The sequence below is a fragment of the Rhyacophila brunnea genome, unplaced genomic scaffold (genome assembly GCF_057557595.1).
Source record: "Rhyacophila brunnea isolate RB1 unplaced genomic scaffold, BYU_Rbru_1.0 scaffold_21, whole genome shotgun sequence".
In the NCBI taxonomy this organism is placed as follows: domain Eukaryota; kingdom Metazoa; phylum Arthropoda; class Insecta; order Trichoptera; family Rhyacophilidae; genus Rhyacophila; species Rhyacophila brunnea.
In genome coordinates this window covers 8827344-8855022 of record NW_028232871.1, presented here as the reverse complement: position 1 = coordinate 8855022, position 27679 = coordinate 8827344, and the positions used below count along the sequence as shown (strand labels likewise).

Below are 27679 nucleotides of genomic sequence, written 5' to 3'. Positions count from 1 at the left end.
TCATATGCTACACATTTATATAAGGTTGACGGATGTCAGACTATCAACCAAACATATAGCGATATCGATGTACATAATATGATTAATATTAATATTACTTAAATTACATTAATTCCTTAATTATCTTAATTATTTTAACTACTATATACTACTAACGCCCATCCATAAGTCCCCCTTTATTACCTCGTTAACCCTTGCATTACATATTAATTTACAATTTACAATACCTATTATAATAACAAATCAAATCTTATATTACATCTAATCTAATTTAATTAACCCCTTTATCCAATATATATCTAATTCAAATTTAATCCTATAACACTTTACCTTATATATACATGGTCCGTGACCGACTTATACATCCGCAGTTCACCCTGAGAAGTCGTGGGACCTGCCAGAGCAAACTGCGGGACTTATACCTATGTGTCATATCGTCCGTTTTTGTTCGGCTTTGTCGAGGGTCGTAATCATTACACCGGTGGCACATTGACTACCAGGGTCAGACCGAGCGGCTGGGGAGCACTACTCCTTATGGGAGCGCCCCCCACAGGGGCGGAAAATCATGTGTGTGTCACTGTGTTAAACTTTTAGAGTGAGATTGACAGTTTATACAGCGAACTTATTATAATACCTAAATATGATAATCTACCATCGATAACCGCCTTGTGTATAGAATGGACCCACAGAGACAGTTTATAAATACGCAAATAAAATACATATCTTATTCTATCTTATTTTTTCACGGATATTATTCATTTACTATAAATCCGCCTGTTTGTGGTCAGGCGTTGGGAAAGGTTCGTCGCAGACTTGTAACTGGTCAAGCATCAGTCAGTCTGCCGGTTCGTTTCTTTGAGGACACTTGGTCACGCTAATTACCATCCAATAATTTCTCTACCCCTGATCTTCTGTTTCTCATCTTGCCGCGCGCGTGGACCTCTTCTTTTCTCTGTACATTTAGTTAGTGCGTTTTTGGTGTACGTCTAATCAATTTGTGTCTTCTAAATCTTATAGTGAATTAATTATTTTTACTTATAAGTTTTCCTTTAACCTGGGCGTGGTTAATGTAGCTGACGTGTTGTGGAATACTCTGTGATTTGTTGCATTGTTTGGTTATTTTTTATATTAAAATGACACTGTGTAGTGATTTGATCTGTTTTTAGTTCTACAACCTGTTATGGGTAGAGGTTGTGATCGAAAAATCTTGTCTCGAGAATTCTCGAGAAATAATCAGAAAATGCCATTCTCGAATCTCGACAAATATTTTTTTTTCGGAAAGTTCTGGATTCCATACTACTCGGGAAATCTTTACCAGGCAAAGCTGCCGACTGGTATTTAAAATAAATCGCTGTTATAAAAAATCTTGACAATCCCGAGAATTCTCTAGAAATGCAAACAGTCGAGCAATCACAAGCCCTAGTTGTGGGTTAATTGTATTGCTCAAAAATATTGTGAAATTATTTTGCATTGAATTCGTGCTAGTAACTGTTTTGGAGTCTGAGTATGGACCTAATAGTTGGAGCAAGTGGCCAACATCCATTTCTCGTAAAAACAAAATCTGTTAATACATTCTCCACTCTGTGAAAGTTCATAATATTATGATCCTCTAAGGATCGAACATGGTGAAGTAGTATAATAAACCATTGTTTTACCTCTTGACTGACTAGCTTTTTTTTGGGCAAATATAGATAATAATATATTTTACTAGCGATAGTCCACGACTGACTTTTCGCGTGAAATACGTTCCTAATTAAAAGGCACAGTGATATACCTACCTACGTGGGATTGGTTCGTTTTGTTTTTCCCCCAAATCAATGTGGTAGACAACAGTTGTATGTAGTTGCGAGCCCCTCTACTCACAGATCACTTCACCCACTACCGTTGCTCTCTGACCACTTTACCTACTCGAGATAAATGCGGTATTTTCGAGAAGTTTTGTCTTGTAACTTCGGAACTTTTGAGATGTCTAATTGAAACTCTACTAAATTGATAACTCCCAACAATGTTTTTTTTTTTTTTTTAGAATTATTAATAACCATGTCCTTGCTTTTTCGTACAAGGTGGTTGTTAGTAATTTTGAACAATCACAAACACCCAGGCTTTGAGAAAAACACATAAATGTTTTGTCATGACCGGGAATCGAACCCAGGAACTCTCGGGTGGAAGGCGAGCGCCTTACCCACTGCACCACGAGAGCCGCCCTCCCAACAATGTAGTCTACGAGCTGTGAAAGTTTTATCAATATCGGCCATTGGTTCGCAACTTTTAACCGAATAAACAGATGGACAGACGGGAGAAAAATATTTTGTGTTTAGATATTATCACAAGTCACAACTTTGATGAAAAGGCAAATATTTCGAAATCAAAGACGACACTTATATTAAATTGTTTGTATAGTTTTAATGAATCGATTATAATAACTTCTAGAGTCTCTTAGGCGGTGCACATAATGGCATATTTACGCATATGAACGACGTGAAGCGATATCACAAATGCAGCAACATATTAATGTATAGATTTTTGCACATCGTCAACGGTACCAATCAGTGTTGTCAACTGTCACTGACAAAAACATGCCAGATGGGGTACGAAAACAAGTTATCTGGCGGGAAAAAACGCTAGATGTGAAAATATAATTACACCACATTTTCCCAGAAATTTATTTCAAATAGACAAAAAAACAATTAATGAATCTAACAACCTACGATATGTAATAATTAGGTAATACTAGAGAGTGGAATCCCCGATAATCGCCAATCCGATGCCACATGCCTAAGCCCACATTAAATTATAATATCTGATATAATTATGCATTAAATTTCACTATAATGCCAAGTATGCTCATATTGTTCCACTGTGTTGTTTAATTTCTCAAGTATTATATTGTAAGTAATATTATTGATGCAGACGTGTTACTTAGACTACTTACGTGAAGTATTTATTTGAACCGACATAATTTTGTGTTCCATAGACACGTTGTCTAAAACAAATAATTTCAGACAATAATGTTCTACCAATTTTGCTTTCTCGCTCGTAAAATAATTCAGTTGTAAATTGCACCTGAATTTTCAATCATTATTTTGTACAGACGTCCTTTAATAAACATACGTATTGATTGCATTATCGTATACACAGGATGTGGCCGTATTTGATTTAATAATTAGCAACATTAACAACCCAATAGTTTTGTTTGCTTGTTACATTAAAAAAATGCACATTTTTGCGGTCTAATTATTTTTTTGCACAGCATTTTGACCAGTCCGTTTCCCGCGTTTTTTGGCCTTGTCATTTAATTTAATCTTATTCTATTTATTTCCTTCAGCACCGTTGTCAGTTGTTATCACTTATCAGACATCTTTGCTTATCAATGTTTATCTTTGATTTTGTTGTTTTAATTAACGAATTTTGTTAGTTTTTAACAGTTTTACAGCTTAAGCGGATTACTATTTATTTTTTGTTCACGAATGCGTGTATTTTCCATGCATTATTAAAACGAACTGATACCACTTATTGGAATATTATAATCTTTTTCAGATCTTAAGCTTTTGACATACATTTTTGGTGTTGATGAATAATTATGACAATCCGTTTCATCCAGTGATATTCAAATATGTTAGATTCGTATGGTTTTGTAGCTGCTTCATTCAGAAGATAACGAAAAATGTAGTGGCGATAATTTAAATTCACTGTATTTGAATATGTTGAGTTTGGGTGGAGTGGGGTGATCGGAGGGATTCCAGACACTAACCTTTTGGTGGTGAGACTCCTGGATTCCGGGTCACTCACTTGTTATGTTTACGGTTGGGTTTAGTTAGTTTATCACTGTCGCGACAATATACTTTGTACTTTAAGGCTTCGTAGAATTTAATTGTTTAATTGTTAGCTTGGCGGCGGTCATTTTGGCACAAAATTAGGATGTCTTCGTGAGAGAAAGGTTTAGAACAGGGGGGGGGGGGGGCAAACTGCGGCCCGCCGGGTATTTTTTATGGCCCGCCATCATTAATTGTACTTCTGATTACGAATAACTTTTATATATTTTTTAAAAAAATATTGACAATAGATTAAATTTGAAGAAGTTGTTGTTTCGTAAATGTATTATCTCAGTACGTCTTCTTTGCGTCTCGTCTCACACTATGTAACCACTATTTTCTACGTTGAACATCGTGACACATTTAAATACTTTTAACTCCGCGTTGCAGGGAAAAAAAATATATGCCCATGATATGGTAAAAAGTTTGAATGGATTTCAATTAAAACTCAAGTTATTCCTTTGACAAATATCGAATAAGAACGTGGACCACTTTCCAACTTTGAAGTTGCTGACTATACCAGAATATAAATTTGAAGAATATGGTAAAATTATTAAAGCTCTGAATGACGATTTTACACAAAGATTTGGTAACATCCGAAAATTTGAGACAAGTTTAGCAATAGTACGCATTCCATTTTCAATAGATATTGATATAGTGTACCGACAGAGCTACAACTTGAGATTATTGATCTGCAGTGTGACACTGATTTAAGAGAATTGCATCGTCATGAAGAAATCTCCAAATTTTACAATGCCCTTAATTCAGACAAATTCGACCAACTTAAAGGTTATGCAAGAAAAATGTTCGTTATTTTTGGATCAACCTATATATGTGAACAAACATTTTCGATCATGAACCTCAATAAAAAAAAATTACGATCAAATATCTCCAATGCCCATTTAGTTTTGAGAATATCAACTACAAAATTAACACCTGAATTTAAAAAAATGTACGACAGTTTCATTCTTCTCATTAATTTTTTTGTAATGTTTTTTTTTCGTGATAATAAATAGTGTATATCTAAAAATGGTATTTTACTTGCGGCCCGCCGCTCATTTTAAATTCTTGAATTTGGCCCTCCATCCAAAAAGTTTGCCCCCCCCTGGTTTAGAAGGTGGAGTGGGAATTGGGTCAAAGATGTAGATTTAGTACTCTTTCAAAAAACCACGTTAATAATTGTCATTTATTTTGAAGATTTGTAGATAGACACGGGGGGATACGGTCAATTAATATCATATCACGTCTGATTCTGAGAGAAAGAATTTCGATTGGTTGTTGAAAAAGTTTATTGAATGTGATCCCAAGTGATTGTTGATTTTTACATCATTAAAATGGGGTCTAGGACGATTTGGCGCCGGGACATCTGGACGCCACGCAATTCGAAAATAAATAGACGTTAAGTACTTATAGGTAATTAAAAAAATTAATATTATTTATATTATGATTTAATAGTTGGTGAGAATTTAAATATACACACGTAAATAATGATCTAATCGTGCATATGTTTCACTTCCAACGAAAAAAGAGTTTTTTTTAATTATATAGCCATAGGCATGGTAATTCTCAATCCGCAATAAAAAAACATTATGGTTAGAGTAAAATGAATTAAAACTACTAAATAGTAGATAGAAACTGATTAAAATTCCTCGTCTACGTACTGTTTACGTGTCCACTACAGTGCGGCGTCCAATTGTCGTGGCGTCCAGTTGTCCCATTCTCTTAAATTGTCTTATTAAAATATAATATGCACTTTTAGAGTGTAGATGTATCTTCAAACGACTTGCATTAAATTAGTTGTCGACGAATCGCTCGTTGTGCAAAAATTTGATTAGTTTTTACCTGTCATACTATATTATTATATTGCTTATCTAAAAATTTAACTGTATGTGTTGTGTTCTTGTGAATTATCTATAATAATAATCATCGTCAGATGGTATTCGGCGATAAAAGATAATACTTATGAAATAATAAAAAAAAATACAGTGAAGTGAGTGACAACAGACAAGAAACCACCGTGTTACATAGTACACCTTTCTCAGTGATCGGATGACAGCTACAGAAGGCTATGAGATAATCCGAATGGGTGTCGAAAGGGATGTGCCCGGACTCGAAATGTATTTCGATAAGGTCGTATTGGAATTAAGAGGTAATTTTTCACCCTATTATTATGAATCATTACTACCAGCTACTAATTACTGCTGGGGGGAGGACTTCCCAAGTTCTCTCTACTTTTGGTGCTATCATATTTTGTATTTTGACAAATTGCCACTGGAGCTTTTTTTAATTCATTTGATTCATTCAGTGGCGAAGACTCAAAACTCTGTAATTACTATAAGAATCTTTTGCACGCTATCCAATTAATAATGAAATTTCAACATGAACAACTAACTAGCTTCAGATTTTCACAGTTGTTTATTATTGTATTTAGTTTTTTGGTATGTCACCATATTATATTCTTACACCTGCTTTCCTTGATATGTTTCGGGCTCGTTACAGAAGCCATTTTCAAGAGATAATTAATATACAGTGAATTTGATTTTACGTGTTTGAAAGGACTGACATAATAAACGCCAATTAAAAAATATTACATATTGATTTGGTACATATCGATGATCTAATGTCAATACCCAGTATCTGACCTATATGACGAAAATGATTACGTTAAAAACAACAAAAATACAACCATTTTAGTAATTTCCCGTATCTGCTGAACATTGCAGGAATAAACCTGTAATAGCTAGTATCTTGCCTCTAAGCCAGCGATACTCAACCTGCGGCCCTTTAAGCTTTTGTGTGCGGCCCGAAACACATTTATTATCAGGAATTTCGTATATCTTGAGATTCGTTTCGACTTTGACGCACAGATAAGAGGATTGTCATTATGGTCCACATCAGATCTTATATAAGAGTGTTGCTATGGCACACCATTAATTTAAAAAACACGCATAATTTTTAAAAACTCAAAAATGTTTTGTAAAAAAGGGGGGGTTTCATGATTTTTTTCGTCACACCAGTAGTGATGCGGCCCGCGTTACTTTACAAATATACGTATTTGGCCCGAAGAAAAAAAGTTGAGTATCATTGCTCTAAGCTGTCAAGCATGTTGCATGACGTGTGTTGAATTCAGCTTCAAAATGTCACTTTCGAATTATTTATAAAGTAAAATAGTAAGTAATGTAACAAATTTGGACGTTTATCTTTATATAAGTAAATATATCACATTTTATTGTATTATTATCATTATATTAGACGTTGTGTGCTGTACCTACCACTTTTTACTTTTTTCTATTTCTCTTAAACTGAAGTTTTCTTTCCTGAGACATTTGAAGGAGTATATACAAAAAAATATTAACAAACACAACGTAAAATGATGTAGAAAAATGTCAGCAAAGAGTGACCATGAGTCATGACTCATGACATTCGAGTCGAAATGCAGTAACCGAGTAACCACCGCAGTGTCTCACGTTGGCCTTGGGCACTGCAGACGTGTATATAAATAGAAACTCACACGCACATTAAATTTGCAATTAATTTTAACGGTTGGCATGCATTTAAATGGACATGTTAAAATAAATTTTGAGTAAGTAATCGAATTTGACAGGTTCGAATCGATTGAAAATCAAAGCCGAATTAATAGACTTCTTATATTAGACGTACAATATTTTTACAGCGTAAATGTATGATGCAGACAACTCAGGGACCTCAGAAATACCCAACGGGTAAGGAGTAGCAGGCAACCGATCTCGAGTGCGAAAGAATACGGGATAATACTGTCATACGTCGAATACTGACAAACTGCTCTCGGTTTATGCATTGACGCTCAAGTATTACACACACTTGCACGTCCCTAATGCGTGGTCAATTTTCGTAGGACTCGCACGCCTTCAAAGCCGTGTCAGAATGTAGTGTGTTGAATATAACCTATCGAAATTCTACTTATTAATCTGTTCTGTGATACAACTCATATCAGTAAAAATTGAACATACATATTATATGCGTACTGCCCATCAATAATATATTGTACCTTTGTTGCTTTTGTAGACCGGACTTCACAAGTAGGGAATCCAATCCCGAGCCAAAATTCTGATCCCGGGATTTCGGGATTACAATTTGACAATCCCGGGAATTTTTATATTTACAAATAACATTGATAAAATCGGTCAAAAATAAATCTAGTATAATTTATACTATTTAAGACATTTATTGTTGATATTGTATACGTTAAATCTTGGAAATACACAAGTTTAATGGAGTAAATAATATTGTAATATAAATAATAATGTGAATTTAATATGAGATTGCTATTTCTGATAGTAAAGATATAATGAATAGATCAGCGAGATTTAAAATAGTAAAGCAAATAATCATGGCGTACTTATGGCCTTTCCGCTTCATAAATCTAATTAGTCAGACAAATATGAAACTACCGTAAAACGTATGATATCATGGTAGAATTACTTTGTTAAAAGTGCGAAGCATTGCTTTTTCCAATCTTTCCATTTTTAATAATTTACGTGAAAAAATAAAATGAATCGGCAACCTACACATGGGTATAAATCAAACTTCATTCAAACTCAGTTCATTTCTAATGTAGTTATTTTTTATTAAAAGTATTTTTTCTGTTATATTTTCGCTTTTATTTTATTTTCCATAAAAATTGATAAAAAAATCAATCCCGAAATCCCGGGATTATGTTTATCAATCCCTGGATTCATAGGTATCGAAAATAGCTCGGGATCCCGGGATTGGAATCCCTAGTCAGAATGTAGTGTATTGAATATAACCTATCGAAATTCTACTTATTAATCTGTTCTGTGATACAACTCATATCAGTAAAAATTTAACATACATATTATATGCGTACTGCCCATCAATAATATATTGTACCTTTGTTGCTTTTGTAGACCGGACTTCACAAGTAGGGAATCCAATCCCGAGCCAAAATTCTGATCCCGGGATTTCGGGATTACAATTTGACAATCCCGGGAATTTTTATATTTACAAATAACATTGATAAAATCGGTCAAAAATAAATCTAGTATAATTTGTACTATTTAAGACATTTATTGTTGATATTGTATACGTTATATCTTGGAAATACACAAGTTTAATGGAGTTAATAATATTGTAATATAAATAATAATGTGAATTTAATATGAGATTGCTATTTCTGATAGTAAAGATATAATGAATAGATCAGCGAGATTTAAAATAGTAAAGCAAATAATCATGGCGTACTTATGGCCTTTCCGCTTCATAGATCTAATTAGTCAGACAAATATGAAACTACCGTAAAACGTATGATATCATGGTAGAATTACTTTGTTAAAAGTGCGAAGCATTGCTTTTTCCAATCTTTCCATTTTTAATAATTTACGTGAAAAAATAAAATGAATCGGCAACCTACACATGGGTATAAATCAAACTTCATTCAAACTCAGTTCATTTCTAATGTAGTTATTTTTTATTAAAAGTATTTTTTCTGTTATATTTTCGCTTTTATTTTATTTTCCATAAAAATTGATAAAAAAAATCAATCCCGAAATCCCGGGATTATGTTTATCAATCCCTGGATTCATAGGTATCGAAAATAGCTCGGGATCCCGGGATTGGAATCCCTAGTCAGAATGTAGTGTATTGAATATAACCTATCGAAATTCTACTTATTAATCTGTTCTGTGATACAACTCATATCAGTAAAAATTTAACATACATATTATATGCGTACTGCCCATCAATAATATATTGTACCTTTGTTGCTTTTGTAGACCGGACTTCACAAGCATTAAAGTGCGGCCACACCGGCAACAAGTCGCGCGACAACTCGTTAAATTTTACGATAATTATCATAATTGCTTAAGAAATTTTACGATAATTATCATGCTTATCGTAAAATTTAACGAGTTGTCGCGCGACTTGTTTTCGGTGTGGACCCGGCATTATGATCGTCGTAACTTTATGTTCACCTACGAAACACATCAACCATTAAATTCTGTACTCTACATTATTTTTATTTATTTGACCTCAGTTCTTAATACTTACATACTACTCTGCCTTACTTGCTAATAAATTTAACAGTTCGCTGTGAATTGAAATTGATTTTAGTTGCTAATAATTATGTATACAAATGTAGTGTATTTTTAGTCTCGAAATACTATTTAAAGCAAACAAAAATAGTTAGAAGTTTGTGTAAAATCATCCATTGAAATGGTTTGTTTATAATGTATTGTAATACTTTGTTACGTTAGCTGTTGTTTACAATTCGGTCATTGGTGTGCCCATAGATTAGTTTACATTACAGCATTATTATGATGATGTGATCCAACTTTGGTGTATGCAGTGTTTCCAAAACTTTCGAGATCTATGTACCCCTTCTATAATATTCGTAACACTGGGTACCCCTCGTCAAAAAAAAATGCATTTCCGAAATAACAATCAAAATATATTTATTTTTTTCCTTTTTAGTAAGTACATCAACAGTATAATAATTAACGCAAAATAAAATCCATTCACAATTAAGTATAAATATAATAAATAAAAGTTATATTATAAATAACATTCATTATGAAGGATGAAATTGTTTATGTTGAGACAGATCATCATAATTTGGTTCCCTGGTAGTTAATTTTAATCTGAGATGCGCTTCCACACCCAAAAGCATGTTCCTTTTTGCAACGTTTTTCTTAGGTCGTATTCTTATTTGTCCGGTGGTTGTTTGTCCGGTACAAATCTTGCAATCGATTTTTAATTAACTTCCCGACTAGCTAGACATTTGAAACTTTTAGAATATATCAGAACACGATGCCAATGCATTTTTTTTATACTTTTAGCCATCTTTAAGTAGAATTGAACTCATTTTCAGTTAATTTTGTTTTATATGAAAAGTTATTTCGATACCATTATTGGTTACTAGGGGGTCCTAGCAACTAAATTATTAAATAATATATAAGTGCGTTACTATGGAAATCAATATCAAATGACATTTCATTATTCAGTATTTCTATCAAGTACAAATTTTTTTGTCAAGTCAAGTTTATATGATTCAACAGAAAATTTAAAAACGTTGTATATAAAAAGTTCTTTTTATCTTGTAATTATTTGACTTAATGTCTACTATGCTGAAAAAGCAACTTCACATAGATATGAAGTTGAAAAAGGCAAACTGTATTTTAGGATTTTCTCTATTAAAACTGGGTACACGTCATGCAATGTTTGCAACCAGAATGATGTTTAAGTGGTTACACTCTTTATATTTATTTTTCAAGAATCCGTCTGAAGCTAATTCCAACAATTGCTCTTCTTCCGCATGCGATAAACCTTCTACCATGGATGTTGTATTGATGACGTATTAATGCTTGTTGCACCAGGCGCAGCCAAAGCCCAGTGCAGCGCGTACCCCCACCAAACTCTTCCCGTACCCAAGGGGGTATGCATACCACACTTTGAGAAACACATGTGTATCGTTATATTTAAGTGGAAATTTGAATGGTCAAACAGCAATTGTCTAATGCAGTGATTCAGTGGGCTCTGAGAATTTGCTGAAAGTTTTTGGTAATCAAGGTTTTACGTGATCTATTTTTTAATAAACAATAAGTAAGTATTTTGAAAATGTTGCTTGATTAGCATTAAAGTATCTACCAATTAAAAGTTAAGATGACATTTTTTGGGAACAATGGATGTTGAAATTATGTCTATTTATTGGTACACCATCTATTGACTATTCATTATAGTTAGAATTGTTATATTGGCCTTCTCGTAATATTACACAAATATATTAAGGTAACCTAACCCTTGTATCAATTAGTTATTAGCTCTAATCAAATGCAATGAACATGTTTTAATATACACATCAATACTACGTAGATTGAAACCGCAAAAGCCAGTCGCCAATTTCATCGCAATTAGGTATGATGCAGATGACTAAATTGGTATAAACATTGGCTGGATCTTATGGATACAAATCTGAGTCCTGGCCAGCGTCATAATTTTTTTAAATTTTTTTTTCTGAAGGGTTTGTTTCTGAGGTGTTTCCAAATTATATGTTATGTGCAATAGAGAATATTACATTTTTTCAAATCTTGTGAATTATTCGTTGAACAGAAAAAATAGTTTTATTATATCTGTATTTGTTTTTATATATCGATATTGTTACCAATATACTACCACCATAAATATTGTGACTCTTTTTAAATGTCTTAATTATATCTCTCCAGCATTTCCTGAATTCCGTCTCCCACATAGCTGAATGTTTTGAGAAACCCGTAGTGTCCTTCCACTTGGTCGGACTATTGTGTAAGCGACATCTTTCTTCTGTGTTGACTCTCGGATGTGTCCACTGACATCAGCCTTTCCAAATTATCATTTGCCCTTCTGGCCATTTGGCTAAAGAATTGCAGAACTCTGGAGATATAACATATTTTATTCATGTTTATTTCTTTCAGAATAGAGTTATTTGTCTCCTTTGCCGTCAACAGGGCTCGAAATGGACTGGAACGCACCGGAACATTGTCGTTCCGTCTCATAGAAAAAATAATTTTACCATTTGAGCTAGAATGGCCATAATATAACAAAAAATCACACACTTATTTTTTATAAAATATATAAAATTAGACAACTATGTTAATATTTTCATAAAATTACCGAGCGCTCCGGTTCGTAAAATTCTCCATTTCGAGTGTTGGCCGTCAAATTCTTGGCAATGGATCTCCAACATCACATCTCAGGCGTTTAAATCTTCCGTCTATCCTTTTCTTTTATTGTCCATTTCTCAACCCCATAATAAAAGTATTTTATTCATGTTTATTTCTTTCAGAATAGAGTTATTTGTCTCCTTTGCCGTCAACAGGGCTCGAAATGGACCGGAACGCACCGGAGTGCCGTTTCGGGTCGTAAAATCGGCAACATTGTCGTTCCGTCTCATAGAAAAAATTATTTTTACGATTTGAGCTAGAATGGCCATAATATAACAAAAAAACACACACTTATTTTTTATAAAATATATAAAATTAGACAACTATGTTAATATTTTCATAAAATTACCGAGCGTTCCAGTTCGTAAAATTCTCCATTTCGAGTGTTGGCCGTCAAATTCTTGGCAATGGATCTCCAACATCACATCTCAGACGTTTAAATCTTCCGTCTATCCTTTTCTTTTATTGTCCATTTCTCAACCCCATAATGAAAGTCTTTCGACTAGGTGACTTTTGTTCTTACATCCATTGTTTATAGTGACCCCCTTATTCATTTCATTGAAACTTGACTATTTTAAATATTATCCATATGAGTGATTTCTATAGCAATGTAATTAATATGTTTTTCTGTTTATTTCCAGACGAACGAGAGAGTGTACAGAAGAAAACGTTCCAGAAATGGGTGAACAGTCACTTGGTTCGCGTGGGGTGCCGCATCGGCGACCTCTACGTGGACATGCGCGACGGCAAGATGCTTATAAAGCTGCTCGAAGTACTCTCCGGTGACAGACTGGTAACTGACACATTTAAGCTTTATTTCTTTTAATATCTCTCATTGCATCTATTCGACCAATTCACCACTGGCAGGAGCAGATTGGCCGGTTAAATAATCAGTATATTGCTTCCAAATATGATATCACAGAAATTTTAAACTGTTAAATAAGATTATACACAATAATTCCTGACGCCTTGTCTTGTTGTGGCCATTAAATTTTAATCTATGATTTTGGGATTGTTTTGTAGATACTTACTATGAATGCAATATTGTTTTGTAGCTGTTGGTAATAGTAAAAGAATATATAGTAAGATCTGAGCACAGCCAAAGCCAATGGCGAAGGGTAGAGGTAGGCTGTTAAGAATCAACATAAATAGTGCACACTAAAATTTTTTAGTCATGGTTATTTGTTTTCATTGAACTAAGAATACAATTTGTAGATGGTGCTGGTTAGTTTTTAAAATTTAATTAAAGCCTGCCTAAACCAACCCATAATAATTTACGTATACTATGGGCGATCTGACAAAAATAGTGCACACCTTTTCAATCATACTTTTTTGTTTTCGTTGATTGAAGAATAGACGACAACTTTTTGTCTTCCAATTACACTGACTAAATGAGTAGTACGACCAATTGTTCATTCTGAAAACACCATGGTGTGTTCTGACGTTCTCAGACTTTTCGTTTAAGACTCGGAATTAGCTTAAATTTCATGGCCAACTGTTTCGTAATATTTCTGTGTATAAACCACAGAACAGATTAATAAATAGAATTCTTATTACACTACATTTTGACGCAGGGTTTTGAATGTGTGAGTGTCTTACGGAAATGAACCATACATTATAGACATGCAATAGTGTATGTTGCAACCTTCAAATACACCAGTATTAAATGAGTGTTAGTGAATAAACCGAAAGCAGTTCTCAGAACGAATGACAAGCGTATTCTTGACACTAGTTTAAGTTTATACCATATTCTTCCACACTTAAGATCGGTTGCCTGTTACTCCACACCCGTTAGGTATTTCAGCTCCCATTATGTCTGAGTTACCTGCTACAAACACTACATCTGTTTATTTAACTTAATCTGTGAATAAAATAAGAGGCATACATAATGAAATAATATGAAATATTAATAAAATAAATAATCTTTGTTTACCTTTTCTTGAATGTCCAAGACTGAATATAAAATACGATTGGATAGGTTTTTTTTTACCATTGGTAACGGAAATGTATAACCTTATGTGAAAGATTGTTATATTGACAGTCCAGTTTTAAAACATTGGACTGCCTCTTATTATTACAGTAAATGTCACTGCATTAGCATTTGTATGTTAACTTTCTGGTTGCAGAAAGATTTTTACTAAGCCGGAGATGCATAGAATATTGACTTACAATAAATCGAAGTAACATCAAAGTGTCATGCATAGATCAAAATGGAATGTCAGTTGCTAAAGACTAAGGCTAGGCCCACACTAGACGGAAGTTCCGTCGCTGAAATTACGTCGCGGTAAATCCGTTACTAAACATTGCAGCCACATTCAATATTCTGTAGCAGATTATCAGTCGACTGCCAATGCTTATTTACTTGCGCACGCGACGCCGACTATCCGCTGAATGTGCCGCGTTGCCGATCTGACGCTGACGGAAAATCAGTTCGCGGGGGACGGAGCAAACGCCGATGTTGAGCGGCCCGCTGACTGACAACCGATCTTCCGCGTAATGTGCCCGATGACGGCAATTTATATGTAATAAAATGTATTGTCGTTCCGTCGCGGAGGATGCGCGACGGAATTTCTGCGCAGTGTGGACCTAGCCTTAATATTATAAATTAACATGATCCACACTCATAATAAAATTGTTGCATTTTTTTAAATTTGGATTTTCTCATGGTTATTAAAATATCACTTAATTGACGCCATATACTAATAAAAGTATGTGTTTTAATTGTGAATGTTCCTAGGTAAAGTGCTGACAATAAATAAATTAAGAATGCCCCCCTCTTTTATTTTTAGTTTTAAATTTTCTGCAAATTTGTTGGGTATTTACCTAACCTACCTGTTGATGGTTTTAGGTACGTTGAGAACTCTGACACGGACAAGTTTGTGGGCGCCCTTTGGTGAAAATGTTACCTGTGTGTTATATATATATATATTTTATTATGTATTCTAAAAGAGCGACCGCATTGTTAGGTTCATGGAAGACAGCCACTGCTCTCAAAGTTGTAATATTTGTATTCATTCTTTCGTTCGCCGCCCCTATGCAACGCTAGTATAGTATACCCGCAGCAGTGTCATCATTTCTATATTTTCATTCAAGAAAATATTAAACACTGTAAGCCTTTTGTATTTGCATATATAATCAATACTCGAAATAATTTTTCTTTGCCAGAAACAAACAGCATTCAAAACTATGTACTTAATTTCTGGTTAAAAAATGACAAATGTTAGATTTCCAGGTTATCTGTCGGATGCCTATGTCAGAAGTTTCAATTGAGTTTCATGCGCATGTTCTTATATGAATTTTTAGATTAATTGCTAAATTACTAATTAATAGCTAAATTGTGAATAGCGATTCGTGACCATTTCCATGCATCTATCTATGTCCTAAGAAGTAATACAAGCTAGTTACAATAAAATATACCAAATACTAACATTCTAATGTGATTGTTTTGTTTCAGCCCCCACCGACAAAAGGCAAAATGAGAATTCACTGCCTTGAAAATGTAGATAAAGCCCTGCAGTTCTTGAGGGAGGAGCGAGTGCACCTGGAGAATATGGGATCCCATGATATTGTGGATGGCAACCCTAGACTTAACCTTGGTCTTATATGGACAATTATCCTCAGATTCCAGGTATATATTTCAACAGTATGAATTTAAACTATTGTTCGTATCGATTAACGCATTCGCCGCTGAATAGATAATGAGATTTTAATTGTCCCCTTTAAAATGTACGTTAATTACATCGATCGGCCGCCTGGTCATTACGCGCCGTGTGCGTCTTCCGCGTCCAAAGTATTAAGCACAAATGTGTTGATGGATATCAAACGCCGTAAAGTCCACATATTGAAAAAAATGTCTTTTGATATACGTTTAATAGAGTATGCAAATCTGCACATTATGGTATACTGCAAACCCCCAAAAGTCCACTGTTTACCTATGAAATCACGTTTCGAAAGATCAATATTTTTTCAAACCACCTTAAGTCCACAAGCTAAAGGTGAACGATGGCACCTATCATTTTCCTTAATTTCTAAACAATTATAAATTAAAATAGATGTAGAAGTGGATTTTGTGGATCCAGACAAAGCCAGAAAGAGGTCGAGCACCGAAGCTAAGAAGAAAAATCCTTGTAGCCATCGTGGTGGGTATTAGATTCAATTATCTTACAATATCTCACATGTTACAACCATTTGTATTACATGATATGATAAAACTGCATTTTTCTCAGTTTGACATTCAGTGGACTTTACGACATTTGATATGTGTCAACACAAATATCTTTCCATGGACATTGTATTACCATTGTCGATTCCTCTCGATAATGAGAGGATTTCAGAATTAATATAATTATTATTAACAGAACAACATGTTTTTATCAACTAAAGATGTGTAATTGAAAAATGGTTAGTTTATGAATAAAAAATATTTACAGTTTTTATGAAAGACTTAGAATATTAAAGGAAAAGTGCCAAAGATGTCTAAAAAAGTCATTCTTGTATACCGATAGAGTCGGTATACAAGAATATATCGTGATCAGGTAAAAAAGGACCTTTAATTAGGAGGATTACCCTGCTTGTTGTTTATTTCTACTATACAAAAAATGGTAGTTGATAATTATTCTAATTATCTCTTTTTTTAGAATTATTAATAACCATGTCCATACAAGGGCCATGGGCGTACAAGCCCAAACAAGTGTAAACAGCGCGGCTAAGCGTCGCCTATAACGTCATCGGTCCCAGGTTCGAATCATGTACCTGGCAAGTACACATATTGTTTTTCAATTTGTGTATGAATCAGAGTATGGACCTAATAGGTTGAGCAAGTAACTGACATCCATTTCTCATAAAAACAAAATGCGTTAATACAAACCTCCACTCTGTGGAGGCCCATATGATCCTATTAGGATTTTGTCAGGACATTTTTAGGATATTGTCGGGGGGGGGGGGGAAGTTAGTAATTTCGGACAACCACAAACACCCAGGCTTTGACAAAATCACATAAATATTGTGTCCTCATTGGAATCGAACCCGGAGCCCCCAGTTGAAAGGCCAGCGCCTTATGCACTTTCTGATATTTCTTTTGCTGCAATTTATCTGACAGGCTGCATAAAATAGTTATTAAACAAATCTTTTATTCACTAATGGCGACTGGTTGCCCCTATATTGTTGGTAATACTCTTACACGAAATTAAACACGCTTGTGATCTAGTAAAACTTTTTAAATCACGCTATTTTATATTTCAGATACAAGACATCACAATTGAGGAAACAGATAACAAGGAAACTAAATCCGCCAAAGATGCCCTTCTCCTGTGGTGTCAGATGAAAACAGCCGGTTATCACAATGTGAACGTCAGGAATTTCACCACCTCCTGGCGGGACGGGCTCGCCTTCAACGCCATCATCCACAAGCACCGACCGGACCTCATTCACTTCGAGAAGCTCTCCAAGAGCAATCCCATTCACAACCTGAACAATGCCTTTAACACTGCTGAAGACAAACTGGGACTCACAAAATTGCTGGACGCTGAAGGTGAAATAATATATATATATACCGATTACTTAATCCGCAAACCGGCTATCTCCACTTGGGTAAATTCTTCAGGAAGGAGATAAAATTTAATAATTTAACTATTAAGCAGAATTTATTTAACAATTCCAAAAATACACTTTTTTTTTACAAATAAGCTGCAATATGAATTTATACACTATTGTAGTTTCCCTTTTATGTTATATAAAGAATATTTATGTAAAGAGCCGAGTTGCTCCATTCATGATATTGGAAATTTGGCACCTGCAGTTGACTGTTTTATGTGAAGAACGATAACGTATTTATTTATAGGTTTAGGATTTTGTAATTTTGTGTGAGCATAGAAAACATGCGTTATAACAAAATGCCATCAAAATCTCATTTTTGGTCGAAAGTGCAGTTGTCGATTAAGGCCGTACATCAGTTGAGGCACGGTCTAAAAAGATCGTTGCTAGGCGATGCGCGGGTCGCGGGTGCAAATGACGCCTGTCAAACGAAATATTATTTGTCATATAAATCCAACATACGTCCATTTTATGTTCTGTTTATCGTTCTATTAGAAACAATAATAATATATTCATTGACATGTTTTATTTTTAAAGTAAATGGGTAACGTTTTTAGTCATCTTTACACGATTTAAGAATTAATTGGCCCGTCGCCATCACGAAGCAAAGTGACGTGTTTCTAGCTCGACGTTCTCTCACTGAATGCGAGCGAGTCCAAAATTTCGTCGCGCCTACAGTTGAAAATTATTTGCCGTTTCACTGATGCGTCACCTTAAGCAGTCAATATCTTTTTATTTGTACATAAGTGAATACAGTTTCTTATAACTTTTATTGGGTAAAGATACCGCAAAACATGATATTGAGATATGAATGCAGGTTAATATTGTTATAATCATAATAATGAAAAAAAATGGAAGTGATCCGACCATGTGATGGTACTTTTTCAAGTAGGTAGTGATATTATTGATTAAAGTTTGCAACAGCTGTTTTTTCAATATGTGGTCAGGGAAAAGTTTGTAAGTCGACACTTATTGATGTATGTATATGTCGATTAATATCTTTAGATTCAATTTTTGAACCTTTAATAAATAGTACAACAATAGGTTTGTAAGACCAATTACTTCATGAAAACACTGATAAAAAAAATGTTATGGCAAAAGTTTGTAACTTTACTTACTTACTTTATATTGTAATGAATGTTATTTTTCAATGGATTTTGTAAGACAGTAAGATCTTTGGAAGACAAATCAATTACTAGTTCCATTATAGTGGATAAATTGAATCATTATAACATGCCTAATCTAACTTTTACTTTCTATAAGTAAGTACATTGCCAACGCGACCACAGCAATATGACATTTGATGATTTTCATCCTTGATTCCAATAGGAATGCACTGTAAATTATCAAAATACGTAAAATGTCTGCGAAATATTGATAATTATGACCACTTCTCAATAAATAAACCTAAATTGAATTAGGTTTAGGATAAGACTGATTGTATAGAAGATGCCAAACTTTAAAACTCCATAAGATATTTTTGAGACTTAAAAACTTTTGGCAGTAACCCCACGATATACCCACCTAGGTAGTTACATAGTAAAACAATATTAAAAGTATCCAAAATACATAAATTATTTCATTTTGCCAGAATTATTGATTCTCATAAGTGGCAATATAATTTTTGTAAATTATTGTATTCATACTATGTATTGGTTAATTTGATTTGTGCCTTTCTGTAAGCTTTGTTTATGTTCAAGATTCCCCACAATGCCGTAAATATTATCACATCTCATGCCAACGTTTATCTACTTGCCAATAATACTATGGTAGATAGGTGGTTCTGTTTAAAATAGAATCTCTTGTATCGGAAAATTTCTCACGATTCTGTTTGAATTTTCAGTTGATTTTTAAGTATCATTATAGTGTGTCACTCAAAAAGATATGTGAGTTTGTCATCAATCTTTATAATATGCTACACTGTCGTTTTTGGAATTATGGTAGTCTTAGATGAATTGTCTGTCTGTTAAGAATTAATGATACCGCAAGAATATTATAATTGAGTACTCTGGTTTCTCAGTTCACAATCCCAATTAGTCGATACTTGTTTTAATGAAATTTTCTGCCTGAATCAGCAATACAAATAGACCAATATAAACAATTCTTCACGTCTATTTTGGAAGTTATAATGAATTTACATTCTTATTACAGTAAAACCTCGTTAATACAAATTCCACGGGACCGAAAATCGAAAAAAAAATCAAATTACGAATTATGAAATGTATGGGGGAAAAATATTAAAATTTAAAATTTTTTTTTTTTTAATTTTCATCAATATTGTTTACGATCATAGATGTGCCTAACATATTCAAGGTTCTGTGTGTGTTAATGGGTCATAAAATGTCAGGATTATTTTTATTACCTTTAAATAAGTAATTTATAATGTTTTACGAAAAGTCTCACAATTTTCAATGATTGGCTTATGAAATAGTGTACTTTATTACGATTTATTGAATATTTTTATATGCCAGGACTCTGGAATAATTTCGAATTACGGCGAATTTCGAATTATCCATGTTCTTATTAACGAGGTTCTACTGTACATAGGCATACGTATGTTTTGAATGGTATATATTTCACACATTAAATAGCTGGGTCCCTGTGCACACAAACTTTGAAGTAATACATATTTGTTTTCATTGAAATAAGACTATAATGTGTAGATTGCGTTTGTTAGTTTTTAAAATTCAATTGAAACCTGCCTAATCCAAGCCATAGTAGATAATAGTCATAAAATATTCGTTTATCTATAAAATATATAAAATTATGCCATTAAACGATACATAATTTTAGATATTTTATAGATAAATGAATTTTTTTATCGTTTATGGTTTGGTTTAGGCAGGGCTTAATGAATTTAAAGCAATAAACCAACAGTATGTATATGTGTAATATGTATTTTAACCTTTTCCACTCGAAATTTTTTTTATAAGTACATACCACCCACTCGAGACTTTTTCCCGCACAAAGCATAATTTCAATATAAAACATTTAATTGGTGAAAAAAATGTAAAATTTTTTTTTTTTTTTTTATTCTGTAAAATAAATTTATAATGAATATACTGTACTTATTTTTAGTTTATTTATAATTCTTCATTGTGTGGTATTTCACAAAGCAATCTCCAATATGTAATCCTGGCTTATCACAGAATCGTAATGAAATAGCGGTATGTAGAGAACTGGCTATAAAGTGTAAATCGTCCATTATGACTGTAAATATGATACAAATGAATTGCCTTCAAATACACTTGTAATATAAGCGGCTGTCTCGTAAATTTCCTAAATTAGTTTCGGGCTCATAACAACTCATTCCCAGTGCGGTACACATTATCAAAAGATTTCTCAAAAAATAATAAATCGATACGTAATAATTTTCATTTGACTCATTAGAGTATTTCACATTATATAGGTTCCGAATCGGCATAATATACTAGTAAGTATTGTCATCAAAAACAGTATTCAAATATAAAACTGTAAACTATACGAGACGCCCCTGCGCAAGCGAGAACCAATAAAAAATATAAACACACTTCAAAATCATGCGTGACAAACACTTCACTCTAGTCTGGGAACGTTCAATAAATAAAATTTATGTGACAAAAAAACATTGCTTGCAAGCGACGACCTACGAATAAAAAAAGAGAAGATTCCGATAAAAATACTATGTTGAAATTAGGCACGCAGTATTCTTTTGCCGACTTCTTTCTCAGATAAATGTAATAACCTATTATTATTCATTCTAACTTGATTGAAATCGCATTATAAAAATTTCTGAAAATATTACAAAAAATGACTTTATAGGCGGTGCCGCCGCTACGGCGGCACTCGAGTAATACGGGAAACTTCTAATGCCGCCGATATGGCGGCACTCGAGTGTTAAGGGTTAAATCCAATGAAAACAAATAAGTATGAATGAAAAAGTGTGCACAATTTGTTGTACCGCACAAAGTATACCAGAATATGGTTTGGTTTAAGCAGGGTTTAATTGATTTTTCAAAACTAACCAACACTATCTATAAATTGTAATCTTTGTTCAATAAAACAAATAAATATGACTAACAAAGCTTAATATGCATTATTTATGGCGGATATTAACAACCTACCTCCACCCTTCACTACTGGTATGTACTTGTTTCTTTGATTTAATGTTTTTTGTGTCTTGTTTATATTTCTAGATATCTTCGTCGAACACCCTGACGAGAAGTCGATCATCACATATGTGGTGACATACTACCACTATTTCAGCAAGATGAAGCAGGAGACAGTGCAAGGAAAGCGTATCGGCAAGGTTGTTGGCATCGCCATGGAGAACGATCGCATGGTCCAGGAATACGAATCACTCACCAGGTAAATAATTTGTATACTGCCTTTTGTTTGGATACTATCTCTGATGGATGTACATATTTGGATTTGTAGTCTATTATAGACTGAAGCACATCGTATAGATTACAGAAAACACAAGATTGAGACACCCGATCCTTAAAAAACAAACTACACCGCGGAGAGACTCATTTTGAGGTTAACCGAGTTTTATGACCTGTCAAATACTACCATAAAATGATAACATCGCGTCTAGCTTACTCTTGAAGAATGAGATTGGAGAAACTGTCAGGACTTTTACGTGTAAACAGTTATTGTCACGATAGTTTGAAATACACATTATGTTCGTGCTGCCAGTTACGGCCGAACCCAAGCAGATAATATGTAACTCAAGCAGGTCAAGCCTAACCAGGGCCATTTAGTCGGTAAAGAGCTGAACACAAAAATTTTGTATTTACACATTAGACATATTAACATAACCTACAATTTTATTAGTCATGTCATTGCGATTGCAGTAAAACAAATATTATGTTACTACTAGCTGCTACTAGCTACTCAATATTCGACAGCGAAACTATAAATTAAGACGGCGGCCGCGACGTAATCGTATTTAAAAGCACTCAGATCTTACATCTCAATTTTCAATATGTAAAATTGACATACTCTGTCTCATTCTCAAAGTTAACACGGCCAAGAGAGAGGGGCTATTAAAAGATAGCACTTTTTGACAGTTCAAGTTTACATTATTAACCGCCAGAATATGTGAAGTGATAAATGTGATATATTTATCACAATTAGCTCTTTTTGAATGTTAAGTGATATGTTAGAATAGGCTTGCAGGAGACACTAAAAATGTAAATCATCGAAAAATAGGATTTGATTGTCATTTTTGAAAATGCTTATAAAGGCTTTTCAGTTCATTTTTCAATTGTTTTAATTATTGAGCACAATATTATTTAAAGGAGTAATGAGGTTCATGTCTCTGATACATGAATGGAGTTACGTGGTTTAAGGTCTGTATAGTTACATAATATGTTTTTGAATTAATATTCATGAATTTTTCCAGTGATTTGTTACAATGGATCGAGAGCACCATCGAGGCTTTGGGCGACAGGACATTCGCTAATTCCCTCGTCGGAGTCCAGCAGCAGCTTGGCCAGTTCGCCAATTACAGAACCGTTGAGAAACCCCCCAAGTATGATACACTTTCAATAGCCTCTTATTTTTCATTAACACATATAATCATGGGTTAATCTAAAGCCCACAACAGATTGATTGATATCACAATATGTTTTGGTACATGTTATAAGTATTTCTTATTTTTTTTTTGTATACTTACATATTATGTGATGTTTTAAAATTTTATTGATTTCATATCGTCACTGTTCTGGCAGAAGACACTAATTCGAAAAAATGACATATTGAGTTAGTTATACCAAAATGTTCCTTATTTCAAACTTTACCGTGTGGAAACCTTCTTAATAAATAAACAGTCTTTATTTTGAAGTCATCCTTTTTACGATTACTTAATAAACTCAGATGATAGACCATTTCAAACAATTTAACAACTTCAAAGTCGAATTACTCAAAACTAGTATTCTCCAGTTAGTGTGTTCTGCCAGAACAGAGACGAATTGTTATTATTGTTAGTATGACTGTCCAAGTATGCAGTATTTTTTTCAGTTACCTATCATTTAGGTACTTTTCGTCAACAGGCACTCTTTACCACTGTTTTACACAATCTGCCCAATTGTACTTTTAACCGGTTCTATGCCTTCAGCGAGTTTTCTCACTCAACGAGACCATGATCGACAGGCCGCACATACAAATTTCGCGAGTTATCAACTCAAATTACTAGAATTATGTAATACTAAACCACAAATTATCGGTATTACAGCGATTTTAGTAAGAGCTTTCCTGTACATTCAACGTGTGTCGTTAAAAATCTGTAGCCTGTCATTGTGAGCCATATAAAAGGTTAATTTAACACAAAGTACATAACATTGTTCCTTATTTAAATAAAGGTTTACTGGCAGTTTAGTTTATTATATTAGTTTTATATTATATTATTAGTATTACTTATTCGTTTTCTTTTGAAGGTTCGTCGAAAAGGGCAACCTGGAAGTCCTTCTGTTCACCCTGCAATCGAAAATGCGAGCCAACAACCAGAGGCCGTACACCCCGCGCGAAGGGAAGATGGTCTCCGACATCAACAGGGCCTGGGAACGACTGGAAAAGGCCGAGCACGAGAGAGAACTCGCTCTGCGTGAAGAACTCATCAGACAGGAGAAACTGGAACAGCTCGCTGCCAGGTAAATTGTTCTTCCTCATTTTTATCACAACCAACAATTTAATAACCCTGTTTATAGGATAAAAGACTGAGGCTGGTATCTGAAACTAGATACGTATGAGGATTTGGAAGTTCTGTAGATCGCTACAGAACGTTAGGACGTCATCCGCGTTCATGATATATTGCCAAGTCTGTAAGTGTATTATATTATACTATATTGTGAATAATAAATGAGCTAAGACCATTTTCACCCCTATTAGAAGCATATGTGGTTCTCAACGAATTGCAGGTTGACAAACAGGAGGAATCGTTGTTGGGTATCAGGTCTCTGGATAACATTTGCATTAAAAAAAAGATTGAGAGGGGTCAACTCTGTGGTATTTTTTTCGTTCTTGGGGGCGGCCCGGTACCGAAAACTCTCCTTGTGTGTGCTCCTGACTGTTTCCAGGACGATACATATTTAACATATTTCAGATTTAAAAAAGAATTATTATTAAATTTCAGATTCAACCGCAAAGCTTCCATGCGTGAGACTTGGTTGTCAGAGAACCAGAGGCTAGTAAGTCAAGACAACTTTGGCTTCGACCTGGCCGCTGTGGAAGCTGCTGCCAAGAAACACGAAGCCATTGAGACTGATATTCTCGCTTACGAGGAACGTGTCCAGGCTGTCGTTGCTGTTTGCTCCGAACTGCAGGCCGAAAGGTATTGTACCTACTCTTTTCTAGGTTAATTCACCAATCTCTTATAAATAATTATCGTTTCTGAATCTTTCAAATTTGATACATACAAAATTGGGCATACCACATCAATGCACCAACCTATCAATATGATGAATCCAGTCCATAGAACAGATTAATAAGATGGTAATGAGAAAGTCACTGGACCAAGGGTTTGAAGCTGAATTCGGTTTGTTACTGAGTTTAATTTATGAGTTGTTTGTTTCGGTTCAGGACATGGCCCGGATGGGTTGGGCGAATGGCTAAGAACTTATCTTTGTAGTTTGATAAGATACCTTCACACTGCTGAGATCCATATGTTGCAATTGTGATGTCGATGAGAACAGCTATTACATTACTGATAATATTATCAGTTATATATAATTTTTTGTTGTGTACAGGTATCACGATGTTGAGCGTGTTAGTGCCCGCAGGGATAACGTACTGCGCCTGTGGGTGTACCTCATCGAGCTACTCAAAGCGAGACGAGGGCGTCTCGAACTGTCTCTACAGCTGCAACAGAACTTCCAGGTTAATTTTTATTTTTGCACCTGATTTTAGTATTTACCTTGTCAACCTTCACCATCGTCACTGGTGGGTGATGGATTTATTTGTTTTCCAGGAGTCCATTTAAATAATAACTTCATTATTTTATAATAATATAACGATATCTGTCTGAAGTTTTATAATATAAATTGATTGGCGGCTTGCCAAGCCGAACGTGTCCAGCTATGGCACTACTACAATCAAAGAAAGGTTGCAAGTACAACATAAATATATACACATTTCACATTGTAAAATATACACACACAAATCCAGATTCACACTAGCGTGTGCTCTGAGGCTGTAGGTATTTTATCCTAACGTATTTACAGTGAAGTAACTTTTGTAAATAGTATTTGTTTACGCACACTGTATTCAATGCCACATGGTCTCCTGGTCGAGATGCTCAACTATATAGAGACAGTAAAATTTTCTAGTCTTGAGTTTGAATCTAATCACTGTTTGGCATTACTTATTTTTAATACATATTTTAAAAAAAAATATTCAGACTTTTATTCAGTTATGTACCTTCAAGAGCTTAGGAACCCTCAATATGGCACTCTACGCCATTGCACTACAAGTAACAAAGACTCCTACATATCACCCTTTTCTTTCTTTGAATGGAGGACAATGCAATATCTAATAAACTTCCTTCATATGATTATTAATAATTACAATTCTGTATTATAATATGTTCTTTCTTTCAACAGGAAATGCTGTACATTCTGGATTCAATGGAAGAGATTAAGCTTCGTTTGCTGACAGACGACTACGGCAAACATTTGATGGGAGTCGAAGACCTCCTGCAGAAGCATTCTCTCGTCGAGGCTGACATCAACGTCCTCGGAGAGAGAGTCAAGGTATTATTGCAATAATTTTGATGGGATTATTTTGTACATTGAGAGTTTTTTACATGAGATTTTGATGGTGAGATTGTTAAAGACCTAACGCTGTTGCAGCTCATAACATGTTTACCACTAGCGTCATAGCAACAAGTGTTTAATTACGCCCCTATGTGCGTGGAGTTGGTCACAGTCTCAAGCTGTAAACTATTTGCTTGCGCCTATTACAGAGGCCAGATGTTCCAATTTGACCCCACTATCCCCCATAAAGATCTCGCACACAGGTAAGTCGGTAGTCAATGCGCATAAGGTGTGTACTCGGGATAGTAAAGGGTTCGAATTGTAACATCTGGCTGTCGTGGGCCTGAGTTTTTAATGATACTGTGTGTGCAATCAATTCGTCTGAAACGTCCATCTACTAAATGAGAAATACAGTCTGCATATCTGCGTAACCATATCGACTTTTACTACGCCGAAGGGATGTTTCATCATATTAAATTATTCACTAAACTACCAATACTTGACAAAAAATAACATCACCACAAAATAACTTTTGCTGATGCATTTTTGGGTCTCTAAAGATGACATTCAAAATTTCTCATTTTCGCTACAACATCCGTGATTATTAGCACCCTTGGTAAGTTCATTCTCTCAATAGTAGGTCCAGTCATCTTCAATGTATTCTGATGAAAGTGTCCCAAAGTGAAAAAGAAACTGATTCCAAATAAGGAAAAAAATTGAAATATTATCATCTCTCGCTCATACATTGTGTGTTGATCATCGTTGCATAAGGTCCGATTAAATTGAGATACCGTTTGTGTATTTCCATGGTTATGTGGTTAATTGAATTTTGGTGATGTTTACGTTTTTC

At 34.2% G+C, this 27679-nt stretch overlaps 1 protein-coding gene across 8 annotated transcripts in view; it reads left to right on the top strand.

Moving 5' to 3' along the window:
* Positions 1 to 27679, top strand: part of beta-Spec (spectrin beta chain) — a 267463-nt gene that overhangs the window by 199848 nt on the left and 39936 nt on the right. For all 8 annotated transcript variants that reach the window (XM_085949074.1, XM_085949073.1, XM_085949072.1 and 5 more), the window contains 9 exons: positions 13147 to 13298; positions 15960 to 16133; positions 17747 to 18035; positions 22273 to 22444; positions 23484 to 23612; positions 24517 to 24729; positions 25212 to 25409; positions 25825 to 25954; positions 26677 to 26826. In XM_085949074.1, the coding sequence (XP_085805200.1) occupies positions 13147 to 13298; positions 15960 to 16133; positions 17747 to 18035; positions 22273 to 22444; positions 23484 to 23612; positions 24517 to 24729; positions 25212 to 25409; positions 25825 to 25954; positions 26677 to 26826 (1607 nt within the window). The remainder of the gene's footprint in view (positions 1 to 13146; positions 13299 to 15959; positions 16134 to 17746; positions 18036 to 22272; positions 22445 to 23483; positions 23613 to 24516; positions 24730 to 25211; positions 25410 to 25824; positions 25955 to 26676; positions 26827 to 27679) is intronic.